At 38.8% G+C, this 16,322-nt stretch overlaps 1 protein-coding gene across 2 annotated transcripts; it reads right to left on the reverse strand.

The window, feature by feature from the left end:
* Positions 1–6,329: 6,329 nt before the first annotated feature.
* Positions 6,330–14,812, reverse strand: cibar1 (CBY1 interacting BAR domain containing 1). 2 transcript variants are annotated; one of them, XM_085346632.1, is made up of 9 exons: positions 14,757–14,812; positions 13,123–13,357; positions 12,953–13,021; positions 11,364–11,465; positions 11,123–11,128; positions 10,820–10,924; positions 9,064–9,177; positions 7,951–8,070; positions 6,330–6,449 (listed from the first exon to the last, which is right to left on the reverse strand). In XM_085346632.1, exons 1-9 carry the CDS (start codon positions 14,786–14,788, stop codon positions 6,330–6,332), a joined length of 903 nt encoding a protein of 300 aa, XP_085202758.1. In that variant the 5' UTR covers positions 14,789–14,812. The 2 variants fall into 2 exon arrangements, with proteins under 2 accessions (XP_085202758.1, XP_085202759.1); XM_085346633.1 differs by having other exon boundaries at positions 6,330–6,420; positions 7,937–8,070.
* Positions 14,813–16,322: the final 1,510 nt, after the last annotated feature.

Raw genomic sequence — 16,322 nt, forward strand, 5'->3', positions numbered from 1 at the left:
TCTTTAGTTTCACTTTATTTTTCTACTTAGGGAGAGTGAGAGGGCGGGGGCATGGGCAGCACGAGCATTAAGGGGAAACGCTGTGTTCAGATTTTTCAAAATGTGAAAGGAGAAAGCTGTCTTTGTTGAGCAAGAATGCAGACTAATATTTTTCCGCTCCTTATGACGCTCTGTGCACGTTTAGCCACTTCACACATTCTTGTAAATTATACCGTACGTGAGGCTTGAAAAGTGTTCCAGGTTCAAGCTCTGTTTAAAAAGAGGGAAAAATACAACAACACTAATGTTATATATATGTCGTTTGGAGTTTCTGTAGTGCTTTGTATTCTTTGTTTTTCTTTCAGAAGCTGGTCTGATATACAGAAACCAGCCACCTACAGAGAGTCTGTTCACCTCTATTAATCCCACTATATTAAAATTGCAGTTGGTCAATTAGAATTAACCTACAGGAAGCTTGCAAGATAGTTCCACCTCCTTCTAGACACAAATAGCAACATTTTATTTTAGTCGTGCAAAAAATATAGTATTGATTATACTATATGGAAAAAAGTATTGGGCTAAGCCATCGTCATACATGTAACTAGGTACAATTTTGAGCTAAATCTAAAATAATCATTTGGGACTTTATCCAGGTGTGACTAAAATAAATGGGAATTGCCTGACTTAGAAATTTTTGACAGAAACATTTTGGCAAGTCAGCCTTGTGAACTGTTTGGGCTTTCAAAAAAATGCAGGTTTTTTGAATAAACCATCTGTCTATCACCATCTACCATGGGCTAATTTCATGTAATAAGTGAACCATAGCACACTAAATAAGCATGAAAGATGGATAACTGGCTTTCAAAGCTGTAAGCAGCCAGTGTAGCTAGCTATACACTTTATAAAAGATCTGATGCTGGGTGGACCATGTGACATATTCACACCTGCAGTTCTTCACTTGAACAGTTTGGCTGCTTAAAGCCTGTAAAGATGGATGCTATCATGATTTTCATCTTGACCCGTTGGCATTTTTGTATCAGGTTTGCTTCTTGGTGTAAATGCAAAATACAACTTATGACATAGAAACAGTAAAATGGCTTACAAGGATCCACAGATATGAGGCTGCTGGCTGATGATAGGCACGGGACAGAACAACAAGGCAGACACAGAGAATTTTGAATACACACACAGACCTACACACAGCGCTACACGCCGAGGCTAAAGCTCTTATGCAGAGCCATGTCAAGGTCTGCCTCGCTGCTGTGCCTGGAAAAAGCAGCCTGTGCAGTGCATAAACTGTAGAGAAAGAAGGTGCTCACTTCTGTCATTGTAAGTCAAAGTAACATCCATTGCTTCTGATCATTTTACTCTTTACTAAATTTCTTATTTGTCTTACAAAATATATACCGATAATAATCCACATTTTTTATTTAATGTGACAAAGTTTATCCATAGGTGACAGTTTTTGCTACTAGGCAAAATAAGCCTGATAACTTTGTTCATGTTTACGACCCATATGAGTCCCATGCTTATATAAGGAGGGTGCAGGAAATGTGATTGTGCTTTGCATCTTTCAAATTTTGATTGTTGACAAAATTCTTCATTATTCTGGGGAATTTTAGACCTTAGCGCAAAACGAGAAACAAATAACAATAATGACCATAAACAAAGACCACCAGTGCCTACCATGGTGGTCTTTTAGTGTGACCTCTAAAAGACCCCTTGAAGGGCCATGTGGTATTTGGCACCAAGATGTTAGCAGCAGTTCCTGAGCTGGAGTCCCAATAACACATCAGCATAGAATGCAGTTTTTCTACATTGTGTACAGTGTCCTTATTAATTTCCCGTTTTTTCTCTTCCTGTAAAAGCAGATGATTTCAACATCTACACAGCTACAGGGTTAAATAGATTAGTAGGTAGAGTAAGAAGCCAAACCTGGATATCAAGTCCAGCAGATACACGCGAGTATCTGAAGCCGTTTAGCAAACATGACTTAACAGCTGTGTTATGCACTCGTATCTAAGGCACTTCGTTTCACCACGTCTTTCTATTGTTGCACTGTATATCAAAGAATATTTAATATTAGACTTAATTAATTCCATGTCTAATATTTACTTGGAAAGTGACCTTAAATCTTCTAATCTCAGTTTAAATCAAACTCTTAACAGGATAAGTAATCCTTTCCGCAAGCATGGTTGGCCTTTTTCGTAATTTTACTTTTTGTTTGGTCTGTAGAAAAAGCGCACCCACATGGACATAAATACAAGGTTTCCCACTTCCCCCTTATTCTTTTGCAAACAATGCATAGCGGGAATAACCAAATGACGTTGCTATCAGGCATCTGAAAGCAAACGAGAAGTCACGCTGACTTTATTGCCGTCAAATAATATTCTGTTCCAGAGTTGACACATACCAACAGAAGCTTACATTACTATACCCCTCGAGTAGAGCACAGTGATTTAGAGTTTTACCTGCAATCCCGGAATACGCAGCAGATACTGTACAATAACTGTTATGAGTTACTGCCCTTGACAACAAGTTCACTGCCTTTCATGTTGGTGCATAAATCAGGGAAATAGGAGGATGAGCTCCTTCTGTATACATGTAAACAAGACATTTGGGAGCACCTTGAAGTCTGGTCTCACAGTGGCAACACGACATGACTGAAAGCACGCATACAGTGCTCCTGTTTCCCATGAAAACTTGCTTAGATACATAAAAAGGCACAACACATGTATATAGCTGCGGGGGGAGGGGGATTCAATAAGCATAAAAAGTTCCCTTAAATTACATTTTTAAAAAGTTTTTCAAACACAAGCGGTGCATCACAGTAGAAAAATAACTGGAAGGACTTTTCAAGGTTTTCTGGTCTCCTCAGGAGCCTTTTTAGGGGGGTCGACTACACTTGTAAGCATATTCAGTCAGTGTGCACTAATAGCAACGAGTCTATTTCCTCATTTAAGAGAAATCCATGTGCTTTGCTTTTTTTATCTGATGAACAAAAATGCCTGTCACGTTTGAGTCAGTGGAACCTTAATTAACACAACTGAGAATAATAATCATTGCAGCTCGTGCAATTTTTCTCTGCAAACAAGTCTTAAAACCTATCATGACAGCCTTTTCACAAACACGAGCTTCCTCCTGTATTAATATAGATAAATTATTCATATCTTGGCAATTATGCACTTTTTTAGTTCTTCAGTAAGTTTGTCCCCTTTGTCCCCAGGTGTGTACCTGGATCTATTACACTGGGTTATCTAACTCAGCTCTGATTGGGCCTAAATGAGAATAAACAAATTGTAAATGTTGTGGATCATAAACACTTGAGTGAGTGTTCTCTCTGCATGGCTGTTTTCAGTGAATTAACTCGCAATGCCCGTGCGAAGGCTGAATTTACTGGTACTCAGTATAGTTTGTGGATCCTCTGACTTTTCTACATGTAACAAATATTCTCTTATAGAAAAACCAAAACAAATATAGACACACAGCATTGCATGCTGGTGTGAGATCCAGCAAATGTGGCAAGATTTAGACTTCTTCGAACACCAGCAACACACATCAGGTCTGCCAGAGAAACCACTTAGTGTGAGACGCACTCTTTCTCACACATACACACACATGCACCGAGACATACACACGCCATGGCAGTGCTGTCAGTGAGTCAGTGTGTGAGTCACACTCCGGCTATGCTGCCTCTTGATTTTATAGCAGCCGCCAGCACGGCACTGTATTTAATATTCTAAACAACTGTACTGTAGGGCTGTGCAGCACACATTTGTGTGCATTTACATGCACTTCTATAGATGTTCACACACACGAGACACAGACATGTAAATTACCTGCTCTATTAAAATATTGCGACACAATTGAGATCTCGGAGCTATGTTGGCACATACACAAATAAAGCACTCACTTTTGTGGCTTTTGCACTTCAAATACACTCGAGCACTGACAGAGCGAGGCACACTCATCACTGGGGATGACTGCAGATGAGTCAGAAGGAGAGAGGAGGGAATCCTTAGCTCTTTGTGCGCTTGATCTATAGGAGACGCAGCCCTAGACTTCGGCGCCATAAATACTGACTCTATTAGATTTGACCCATGAATCTTTCCCCTATACACTGTGTACATTTGCACATTCCTGAACGTGCGAAGCTTCAGGAAAAGGAAAATTCAGAAAGGGTTGCAGCTCAGCTGTCAAACTGTGTTAGCCTTCTGAGGTGAAAAAGTGAATTCCCACCTGTTTTGCGGTTGTTTTTAATGTCGGTGCATGCCAGAAGGACTAAATCACATTACGTATAAATGCACTGGTAGACTCCATCGAGGATCGGCCTTTTATTATTTTTTGCAAAACCTGTTAATCCCAAACAAGGTGGAGGCCAGAATGATTGAGTCATTGACAGTGTTGGGACACGGTTAAGTAATACATGCTGTAAAATGTTGTATGAATGCTAAAAGCTAGGCTTTGCAGGCTAAGAAATGCATATGTGATGCCTGAAGCTAAATCCATACACCACAGCTACCCACAAGCTTAAAAAGAACACAGTGTCTCCATATCAGTTTTCTGAGGTGAACAGCGCAGGTAACAAAACTTTTAAACATCACCCTCTAGTGGTGTTTAGGAGTGGCTCAGCTTTTTCAAAAATTGGAAGAAGCAGGATTTTTTAAATAGTTTTTTTCCTTGATTGATCATTTTTTTGTGCACACTGAAAGAATGAAATTAATGTTGAGTATGGCAAACACCCGACGAATGCGTAACTATTTGATGCTGAAACAAGAAATACCTGCGGAACATGGGAAGGTTTCTGGGAACTTTGACATGAAGCTCAAATGAAAGACGCAGAATGTGAAAGTAACTGCAATGAGCCGTGCAGCAATTGACATGTGATGTGGGTGTTAAATTTGATAGCTGTGGCTCGGTGCTGAGGGGCAATGAGTCAGAGTCAATAAGGACCAGGAGGTGTGACTGACCTCTTTCAACTGTCCTTCTTTCACCCCACAGCCCTCCTCCTTTCTCTTTGCATCTTGTTGTTTGAATTGCTCGCCGTGTTTGTTATTCAACCTTTGTTTTAAGATAGTGACTCATAACCAACTCTTGCCTACTTGTGTACCTTTGACTCTAGACCGAAAATGGCCAGACCCTGTTTTTCTGCTTAAAGCGCATGACTCTTCATGTTCCTTTCAGGCTCTTTTCTCGCACAAATCCTTGTCCCTTCTTATGCTGCGATCAGGGAGTGGAGCCTTTAGGTTTATCTGCGATTGGAAAAGCTTTCTGACTCACTCCCTCACACAAACACACATTTTATAGGCGATGACTCATTGCAACGCAGGCCATTCAGATCCACAGTACACCAAAGTTGAACTGGTATGTGAGTGCGTTGTTAGCGTGGCCATGTTTGCAATGCCACACACATTAACCTTTATATGCATTAGGGTGCTGTTACGCGGAGGGCTTATGACACGCCACCTACGCAGCTTTTATCTCCGTCGCCGAGAAAATAAGTGTTGCTGTTGCTTTTGGTCGCCCTTGTACTTATTAAAAAAAAAAGTGTCAAAGTGTGCACATATCATGTGTGTTGAACAGATAATGGTACAGATGTGCGATATGCGTTTGTGTGCATAAAACCAAAGGCAGAAAAGAATTCATCATGACACTGGCAGATGAGGAACATTAAATGTGTTGAGTGACTCATGCAGGACGGCCATCAGCCGACACAGTGGCAGACAACACATAATGTAACCCACATGCACATAATTGGCTTCATGAAGTGCCATATACAGAGAGGCACATCTCAAATTACACATAATGCACACATACACCAAGGTTTTTCTTTTTTTTTCAGATGAACACAGACAGTGCAGTGCAGTGCAAAATGTTCCCGAACTCATTTGTACCATTTTTGCATGTCTGTGGAAGAGATGAGTCACCTTTAACTGCAGTCGTCACGTAACTACTGTCACTTAGACTGATTCACTCGCCAAACAATTTCTAAAATAACAATCAACCTCTCTGTCGACATTTTTATGTAGAGGGAGAGAGGGTACGCTTATTATAGAAAAACTGATTCACTGAAACAATGCAAAGCATAAAAATATATTTTTATTCTTAAATGCAAGCGACCAATAATGCACATTTTATTCTGTGCTATATAAAAGTCTAGCAAAGACAACAGGAGCCTGGATTACAAATTGTAGATCTCTTACAAAGCATCACGGCGCTACAACACTACCACTGCAATACTGCTCAGAGCAGATGTGTGATGTGGTTTTGGCAATGAGGCTGCTTTTCATTTATAAATTGCCTTTTAATCTTTCTGTTATCATAAAATCAAAACCAAACAATTTGAGTATTTAATTTTCATCATCTGTGTCGTCTTCATCCTCGTCAACATCCTCTTCGGATTCATCTTCATCCTCCTCTTCCTCCTCCTCCTCCTCTTTTCTCGTCTGACGACTACCAGCTCTTTGTTGCTGTGACAACAAATAAACAGTCAATGCAACTAAAACGCCTGGCAGGTAATCATTAAGCTCAACTTCCAAGGAACCTGGTTTTTTTGCTTTGTTTCTTCAGTCGCGGTTTTTAGTAGAAACAATGAAGGGTAGGTGTAAACACACCGCAAAGTGCGCTGAGACCACATTCCTCACATTTACTTCTCATGAGGGTTGACTTATGTATTTATACAGTACTGTGTAAGTTTTGGGTTACCCATTATTTCTTTGTAATTTGCTTACATAGATGAAACATAAGCAAACATAGATATATGTACACACACATTTCCATATATGTGCAAATATATGTGGAAAAAGATTGTTTTTAAACATGCCAACACTTCCCTGTGTCTTTACCTTTTACATAAATCAAAAACAGAATTTGTACAGTTTTAACAAGCTTGAAAGTCAATATCTGGCATCTTTATTCTTCAGCACAGTGTGAACTTTTTTGTAATGCCTTTAAGTAGTTTTCAGGAATAGTTATCTTTTCTTAATGTTGGATGCCTTTAAAAAAAATCCACATTGCACTGCAAATGAGTGAAAAGTAGCCAATGTCCAAATAAAAAACATCGAGAAACAATAAAGCCTGGAGAACTACTGCTCAAGACCACTGTAAAAATTATAAGAAAGTCTGGCTCCAGGAAGCAAAAGTACCTTCCTTATTGTGTGAACGGTATTCATGTAAGAATGAGGACACTTTCTCCATGTCCACTAACATGCTCTACTTTCAACTTTCCATTCTGGCTTCATCCTTAATGCAAACAGGGTCATAAATCCTCTTTTTCCCGACTGCAAATGTCGTTTCTGTTTAGCAGTGATTGCAATTTCTCTCAGATAAAAATCAAACCTAATCAGCGAAGCCAAAGTATGATCTCAAGATGTGACGCAACACATATCTGAGGCATATTCTAGTGACAGCTGCGTACAGCAATCTGTATCTGCAAGTTCCAATATGGGCATCTGTAGATACTGTAGAGTCTACAGTGTAGACACTACATTTCAACAGACTCCACGAGACCCACGGAAAACAGTTAATTAAAAATATCAAATTCTTATTTGTCAATTAGTGAGAAATTGTAGTCTAGAATGCAAATATATAAAAAAAATTAAATAAAATCACAAAACAGTGCGGTGTCACTGTTAAGATCCTGGGGTAAAACTGAATGCAGGAGGAAATGCGTGATGTTCCTTGGATGCAATGTCATGGGTAACAAAAAAACAACACCGATTGATGGCCAGGGTGATTCCACGCATAATCATTGCAACTACTGATAAGACTCACTGTTATCAAGCACCAGCCTCTATTGGCATGAGAAAGACTTCTGAGCTCACAACAGGAAGAAGGGAATTTTGAATTTTATCATCGCAATGAAACTTGTGCAACACTCAAAGCCAAAGGTGAAAAGGAATAGCATTACAGATACTTGTTGGGGAATTCTTGTCTCTGTATTGGAGCTTTTAATCACTGACTGTATCTTACCTGTAATGTCCCTGTTGAGTTCAGGAAGGACCCGGTCCGATCAAGGGACGTTTTGGAATTAGCTCGCACTATGTCTAAGCGTGACTGGTAGTCGGGGGGGTGCAGAGAACTCCTGAACACCTGCCAGAGACAGTAAGAGGGGCTGAAAAGAGGTACTTTTCTATAGAGACAAAACTGAATGGAAGCAGCACCTGTACACAAGCCCACGGGGCATAGCAAACAGTACAATAAGGTCATATAGGTTAAATTCAGGGTATTTTATTTACAATGCATTAAAAGCAGGGACTCGGATAAAAACACACAAACAGATAGAGAAAGTAAAAATACTCTACAACAAAAGTCACCGACAGCAATGACAGTCTGTTAATGTCACACATTAAACCAGCTCCAAAACTATTATTTTCATAGCAAACGCAACAAACTACTGCTGAAACCACCCAGTGGTTTTCACTGTGTAGAAAACAAATTCAGCCATGGTTCTCGATCAGGATTATCTACATGCCTGTCATTGTGCCCGTTTCAGATGATTCAATCTCCCATGCTTTGTACTATGAGTCACTGAAAAACAGCCTTGTCTCGATGAGGAGTTTTGCTTCCATATGAATGGAAGGCAAATGATTCAGTGCAAAAACACACAGATGAGATAGCGAGGGGTGGAGGAAAATAACACAAGGGCAACTGCAGGAGGAACGTTGCTCGACGAACATCATTGATCCTTTGTTTTTTCAGGACGTGCTTTCTCTCTTAAAAATAGTACAGCAAACCTCTCATTAAATTGTAAACACAAGCAACCCAGTTAGCATGACTGAATGAATTGTGTAGAATTCAATGCAGGTTACTTCAAACGCTGACATAAATTAAAGGGTGTGTGCATGTATGAGCAATGACTCAAAGAAAGATGGGTGCATAAGGCCGTGTTATTTTGGATGTATTAACCCTGGAGAACCCATGGGGTCAAATTGGACCCCATGGTTTCCCTAGAAAACCAATGGGGTCGGCTCTGACCCCATTGGATCTCCAGGGTTAAAATAACCTGATGATGTATATGCATTTATGTACATTTTTAACCTCATGTCCATTTGGCTAAGGCCAAGGCGCAGAGCATCAACTTACCTCCAAGTCCTCCTCCTCGTCCACACTTTGAATGCTTTGGTAGGCCAGGGTGTACACCTCCAAAGCCTTGGCGTGGAATGACATTTCCACTGTCACAAACTCACAAAAGATTTTCTAGAGTGAGAGAAGACACGAATATCAAATACTGAATATTTCAATATGGACCAGACTCTGAGCCAATTCAACTGAACCACAAGTGCACTGTGACAGCAGACAAAGCACAGGATCAGTCCAGACAGTCCACAAAATCAGCTGATATCTTTCTACATATCACAGTAAATCCTACGTAGGGCTGTTTGGTTGTCCACAGTCGCCGCACACATGCTAGCCATATTGCAACAGGCCCTGCACTACTGTTACTTCTGCTTTTCCCCACCTCTGACATTGTTCATGTGCATGTTGGGCTGTATGTGCATGTTAGGTCATGTAGGCATGGTTACTAAGTCAAAGCAAATCTATGAAATATAAATTACCATTATCCAAACCAAACTGTTATCATCATCATCATCATCATCCCATAATGATACAAGACTAGTTCAATATTAATTAAACCAAGATTTGTACTATATATATATATATATATATATATATATATATATATATATATATATATATATATATATATATATATATATATATATATATATATATATATATATATATATATATATATCATCATATATCATATATATCATCATCATCATCATCATCATCATCATCATCCCATAATGATACAAGACTAGTTCAATATTAATTAAACCAAGATTTGTACTATATATATATATATATATATATATATATATATATATATATATATATATATATATATATATATATATATATATATATATATATATATATATATATATATGTGTATGTATGTATGTATGTATGTATGTATGTATGTATGGTCATTTATTAAAATATTTACTTTAATATTTAACTGCACTTTTTCTGTGCACTTAAATATAAAAACACACAAAAATAAATAAAAAAATTATAGATAAAAACTTCATGATCGAGATCGGTTCATGAACGTACGTCAGTTTTTAACCCTCGTAAATCAAATGCAATGATTGCTCGTTCATATGTATGTTACACATACATACACACCAGTGGGTTATGGTTTTAACAACTGGCAAATTTTTATTTCCTGTCTGGCACGCCTCTACAATTCTACACCATTAACTGAGGGTGAAACATGGTCACAACAGGGAAATCTTTCCAGATATTTCCATGCTACGTCCAAAGAACCACGATCGACATAAAAGTCTGCAAGTAGTTGCTGTGAACGGCAGATGTGGCCATTTGTTACTCTGTAGTCAAGTACTGCTTGCCTGTTCAATCATTCCCATCTTAATTTCTATGTTTACAATTAAAAGCTATCACAACTGAATTTAATATAAGGATTTAAGTATCTGACCTGTAACAAAATGTTGAATGTTGCATCCTTTCCTCTATTAGTGACCGTGTTAAACACAGCTCAAAATCATATTTTTTGATAATTCAGTTGTTTAAACTGTAAACTTATTTATTTAGGTTTATTATTTATAGTTTAAAATAACATTAGCTGTACTACATACAGGGCGGGTCAGTTGTCATTCGGTCTTTCTTATAAGTTACTCATTCCTATTGCATTTTAACGGTTCCAAATTTTTACTAATTAAATATGTTTTCTTTAAAATTCTCAAGTGTGGATGCTTTAATGCAAGTTTGAAGCCAGTACTTAATAATCTGAGGTGCACAGAAAGTAAACCTTGATGTCTTGGATCTTCTGCCTCTCAAACTCATCGATGGTCTCCTCCAGCTGCTTCGTGGTACGTGTGGCATCCATGGTGGCTCTCTGGAGTTCACTCTCAGCCTAACGGCAAAAACAATATATATACATATAAAACTCAACTCAAAACATAACAGACTAAAATAAGTCAGGTGCTTAGTCCAACTGGTTTAAGCTCTTGTAAAGAATCTACACTGTGCTTGTGAGTTTGTTTCTGGAATGTTTTTCATATTTCTATTCATACATTACCACTGATGAAAACACATATTACATGGGACGCACCTGAGACTGAAAGCTCAGTCAAGGAAACTTAAGAAATATAAGCTTAAACTGTCCAAACTTGGCACAACAAACATTTCAAACAGCTCTAAGCTGATGTCTATAACTAACGAAGAATTGAATTGATATTAGCAGGCATTCATTTGATTATTTATACAGATGGCTGTTGTAACACTGAAGCCTTTTTGTCAATCTGGTATCAGAGAGAGATTTAAAGAACTGAAGAGAAACAAGTCAAGGATACAATGATCTGCCTGTCTGAGGGGTTTCTCTGCCTGGTCCTCTCGAGCTGAGCCATCTGTTTGGCTTCTCTGTCTCTGGCACTCTGAGTAGTCTTCAGATCCTCCTGCACGGATACACAAATTCCCAGAAGTTATCAAAAGAATTAATAGTGGTAGTGTGTAATGCACAGTTTGCTAAACATGACTTAACATATAAGAATTTGGTGTGCATCAGTGAGGATCAGGATCTTCAGTAGATCCTGTTGCGCAAGTTTTTGGTTTATCTTCAACTGTACTGTCAACCATAGGTTTTTAATTGCTCTGTGACTTTAGCCGTTGAACATATTGAAGGAGAGGGCACATTTTTAAAAAAAAATTAAAATGAATGAATGCATGCAAGAGCAGAATACAAGTAAACACACACACACAAGGACTAAAAGCCAAACAAGACAAACATTTACTTAAGACAATTTGGACAGTAGTGCGGCGTCTGTGAAATACCACAGGATGTCTTCTCGATATACTTAGTGGTTAGCAGAGAAGAGTGCTGGCAATGGGTCAAAGTGGCTTGTAGAGGTAGCGATATGTTATCATTAAGACAATACTGCCCTCATGTGCCTTTGCCATAGTAATGACACCAACAGCAAATTGCTCTGATTCCCTCACTGCCCCCTAGGCTCCTTCATCCAGGCTTACCTGTTGTTCCTAGAGTATTTAAAAGTAGAATCGGAGGGAGAGCCTTCAGTTTTCAGGCCCCTCTTCTGTGGAACCAGCTTCCAGTTTGGATTCAGGAGACAGACACTATCTCTACTTTTAAGATTAGGCTTAAAACATTCCTTTTTGCTAAAGCATATAGTTAGGGCTGGACCAGGTGACCCTGAATCCTCCCTTAGTTATGCTGCAATAGATGTAGGCTGCTGGGGGACTCCCATGATGCACTGAGTTTTTCCTTTCCAGTCATCTTTCTCACTCACTATGTGTTAATAGACCTCTCTGCATTGAATCGTACCTGCTATTAATCTCTGTTCTCCCTCTTCTCTTAGTCTCTCTTCCACAGCATGTCTTTATCCTGTCTTCCTTCTCTCACCCCAACTGGTCGCAACAGATGGCCCCGCCCCTCCCTGAGCCTGGTTCTGCTGGAGGTTTCTTCCTGTCAAAAGGGAGTTTTTCCTTCCCACTGTTGCCAAAGTGCTTGCTCATAGGGGGTCATAAGATTGTTAGGTTTTTCTCTGTATCTATTATTTTAGGATCTACTGTACAATATAAAGTGCCTTGAGGCGACTGTTGTTGTGATTTGGTGCTATATAAATAAAATTGAATTGAAATGAATTATTCATTTAGCGACACTATTGCAAAATTTCACAAATTTATTTATGAATTTGTGTGTAAAATCTTGGATTTTAACACGCAAATATCTGACAGAAAAAGTCACAACAAGGCACTGAAAAAATTCACTAAAATCCCCGTTGGCCCTGTGACAACCTGATTACCTGTCCAGGTTGTACTCCAAATCCTGCTTTATGACAGCTGGGATAGGCTCCAGCACACCTTATTGGATGGATGTGTGGTTCAAATCAGTGTCAACATGGCAGCAGGCTGCAGTAAAACTTACCCTTTTCCGTTTCACCACAGCTCCATAGCTTTTTAATGGCTCTATGATTTTAGATTCAAGTCGTTCCACCTGCAAGACCAGCTCTGCATTAGTTTCTCTTCTACCCAATATTTAAATTATGGATATGAACACGAAATAATGATTGATGGTAAGGATTCAAGGAGGTCCACCTGAGCTTGACGATAATCTTGAATCTTGGCCAGATGGTCAGCATACTGCTTCATCCCCCTCTTAAGGCTTGGTGTTTCGGTGTCTGCATACAGGCTAATTTCCCGGACCAGAAGGTCTGCCTTGTCTCGTACCTTGGCTGTCTTACTGACATAGGCAGCAAAGAGTTGGCACATCTGTCCAAAATGTTTCTCCACATTGGTGATGTTCTCTTGGATCCTCCTTGTCTGGTTATCCCTGGAAAGGATAAAGGAGAACATCAACAGCAGTAATGAAACATAATTTTATAAACGGTTTCATATATTTGAGTAAACTTAGAAAAACACATTAAGACAATAACAAAGTCAGCTTACTATCACCTCAAGAATATATCAAGGATAAAAGATCTGATGTCTCAACAGGACCTGGAAAAACTAGTCCATGCATTCATCTTTAGTAGGCTTGATTACTGTAACAGCATCTTTACAGGTCTACCTAAAAAATCAGTCAGACAACTACAGCTCATTCAGAACTCTGCTGCTCGAGTCCTCACTAAGACCAAAAAAGTGGACCACATCAGTCCAGCTCTGAGGTCCTTACACTGGCTGCCTGTCCGTCAGAGGATAGACTTTAAAGTTCTGATGCTGGCCTATAAAGCTCTGAATGGTTTAGGACCAAAATACATCAATGACCTCCTGACCCAGTATGAACCATCCAGATCCCTCAGGTCATCTGGATCCGGTCTTTTATCAGTTCCCAGAGTCAGAACCAGACACGGAGAAGCTGCATTCAGCTTTTATGCTCCTTATATCTGGAACAAACTCCCAGAAAGCCTCAGATCAGCTGAAACACTCAGTTTATTTAAATCCAGGTTGAAGACTCACCTGTTCTCAGCTGCATTTGAATAAAGCACCAAATCCACACTTTTAAGCTTAAATTTCAAAACTTACATTTAACTACTGATTTTATCTACTGTTCTGATTTTATCTGTTTTGATTTTATATACTGTTGTTTGTTTGTTTGTTTGTTTGTTAATTAGTTAGTTAGTTTATTTGCTTGTTTTATTCAATTTTAAATCATGCTTTTTATTTGTTCTTGTTTCTAATGTCTCTGTAAAGCACTTTGAATCACCTTGTTGTTGAATTGTGCTATACAAATAAACCTGCCTTGCCTTGCCTTGCCTAGGGAAAACGATAAACGTCTATTTTGCACAAGACCTGTGAAAATTACTTATTGCTGTTTCATCTAAATGCAAGTAGCAATCCATACAAAACATCCTGTAGATGTGATGCATCCTGGCTTGTTATCCTTCGCTCCATTACTCTTTGGTTATACGGTCACTCGACCAGCTGCATGCAATAAAACAGCTAAACTAGTAAGTGCGCTGCTTTAGTATTATAAACACATGCCCGTTCAGTGAATAGTGACTCTATAGCTATATAGCATCACTAACTATGGCTTAACCGACGAACAAATAACTCGTTATGAGTGCAGTTTATCGATGAGAAGCGTGACGACACAGGTTAACTAGTTAACTGCTAGCCTACCTTTATGTACCTTTATGTACAGTACGTCCAGTGATTATTTTGTTAGTGCTAACGTTAACTCTCCGCACTAAATAACACGGGATGTGTTTGACGGGTGGGATCTTTCTTACCTCGCGCTCGCGTCAGGCGTACGGCTCATCATTGCAGGCACACGGTGTGAAATATGTTCGGGTAGATCCGCGTTGATAGAATCTCTGATTTTACGTTAGCTAGCTATCAATGAACGCTCTTTTCTATCAGGCAAGCACGCCAGTGGACCGTTTCCATGGAATCCCTCCAGCGTTTCCGCTTTAGGAGTGCAAAAAGGAATCCTGGGAGATGGAGTCGTTATAGCTGTAAGCGCTCCATCTTTCTCTCTCTTTTTTTATTTCTTTACTTTTCTTTGAAGCCACTGAAAAAGTTGCTTTTTCTTTACAGCTACAGCTTCTCAAGATGACGGAAAATGGACAGGCATGCAATCATGTCTAATGTAATAATCTACTCTATCTATTACAGGGATGACCTCGATAGATAGATAGACGACAGACAAACAGAGGCAACACTGTTAAAAGTACCATAGACCCACACGATTATAATGTGAGATGGCGCAAAATTTTATATACAAAACTGATAAAATGATGAAAAAAAGTTACTGAAAAATAATATTGTACAAAAAAGAGATTTTAGTAAACAGCAGTGCAAATAACATTAACCAATAATAATTACACTATTATACTAGATTAAGAAACGACATCACAAAGGAATAACGCGGAAATGTGTGCTGCATCCTGACGTGTGTTCGCCTGTCATAAAAAAGGGAGTTGATGTAGGGTTTTATAAAGAACAGCAGGAAAGGATTTCCTTAAGTGTTCTCAGTGTCAGTCTTTTTTTGAACCAGATATCAGAGGGTATTTATTTATTTATTTATTTATTATAATGCACCTTTCTTACACAGCCTAAATTCTTATGTCTCTGATTCATAAGGTTTGAATGCTTCAAGACTGTATAATACATATCTGTATAATGCAGTGTCTAACTGAGACATAGGCCTCTTATTAAAACAACAATGATGCCTTTTTTGTATGAATACCTTGTCATCATAACCATGAAATTTTTAAATATCCATCTGTTTCACTTTAGTATTTTTCACATAGTTTTGATGAACTTGAAAACCTAATGTTTGTGTATGCTTGGTAATTTATTCCCCGCGTTCTCATACAGCAACATGGGCTGGTGCTAACAAAAAGCAGCTTTTCAATCTCATTAATATATGTAATATTGTGCTGTACTATTACAAATATTAATAGTATTGCAATAATAGTATTTCTTTTCTTTGTGTTAACAGTGCCATATTCCTTCCTCTAAAATCCAAATATTTGGCTGCTCTCCATCGGTTTCCCAAATAGATTAAGGTACATTGCAACAAAAAGGGCCACAAATAGTCATTTTCAACAACAGCTTGACTATTTTTGAACTGGTGCCAAGAGCAGACTTTGTGATCACTGAAATGAATGGAGGCCTCATTGTAATTCCCTCCTCTGTGTTTGGGAATGCATGAATGTCACCAGCTGCCACGTCTGCTCCTCTGTGGAAAATGTCCAAAAACCTTAATTATCACGCTTAATCATCCATGGGATTGAAGCAGGGGAGATCCCACTGTAACAGATTGGAGATGTAAAACACGGTCATTGCATTGA

This window comes from Diplotaxodon limnothrissa, linkage group LG22 (genome assembly GCF_057381915.1).
Source record: "Diplotaxodon limnothrissa isolate DT_005_m linkage group LG22, D_limnothrissa_male_GT1.1, whole genome shotgun sequence".
NCBI lineage: Eukaryota > Metazoa > Chordata > Actinopteri > Cichliformes > Cichlidae > Diplotaxodon > Diplotaxodon limnothrissa.

Bases quoted from the DNA above. Each gene is read 5' to 3' on its own strand.
- cibar1 (XM_085346632.1), bottom strand. From the start codon at position 14,788: ATGATGAGCCGTACGCCTGACGCGAGCGCGAG. The intron at 13,022-13,122 runs GTGGACCTCCTT...CTGGTCTTGCAG, and splicing joins AAGATTATCGTCAAGCTCAG to GTGGAACGACTTGAATCTAA. The intron at 8,071-9,063 runs GTAAGTTGATGC...TGTCTCTGGCAG, and splicing joins ACGAGGAGGAGGACTTGGAG to GTGTTCAGGAGTTCTCTGCA.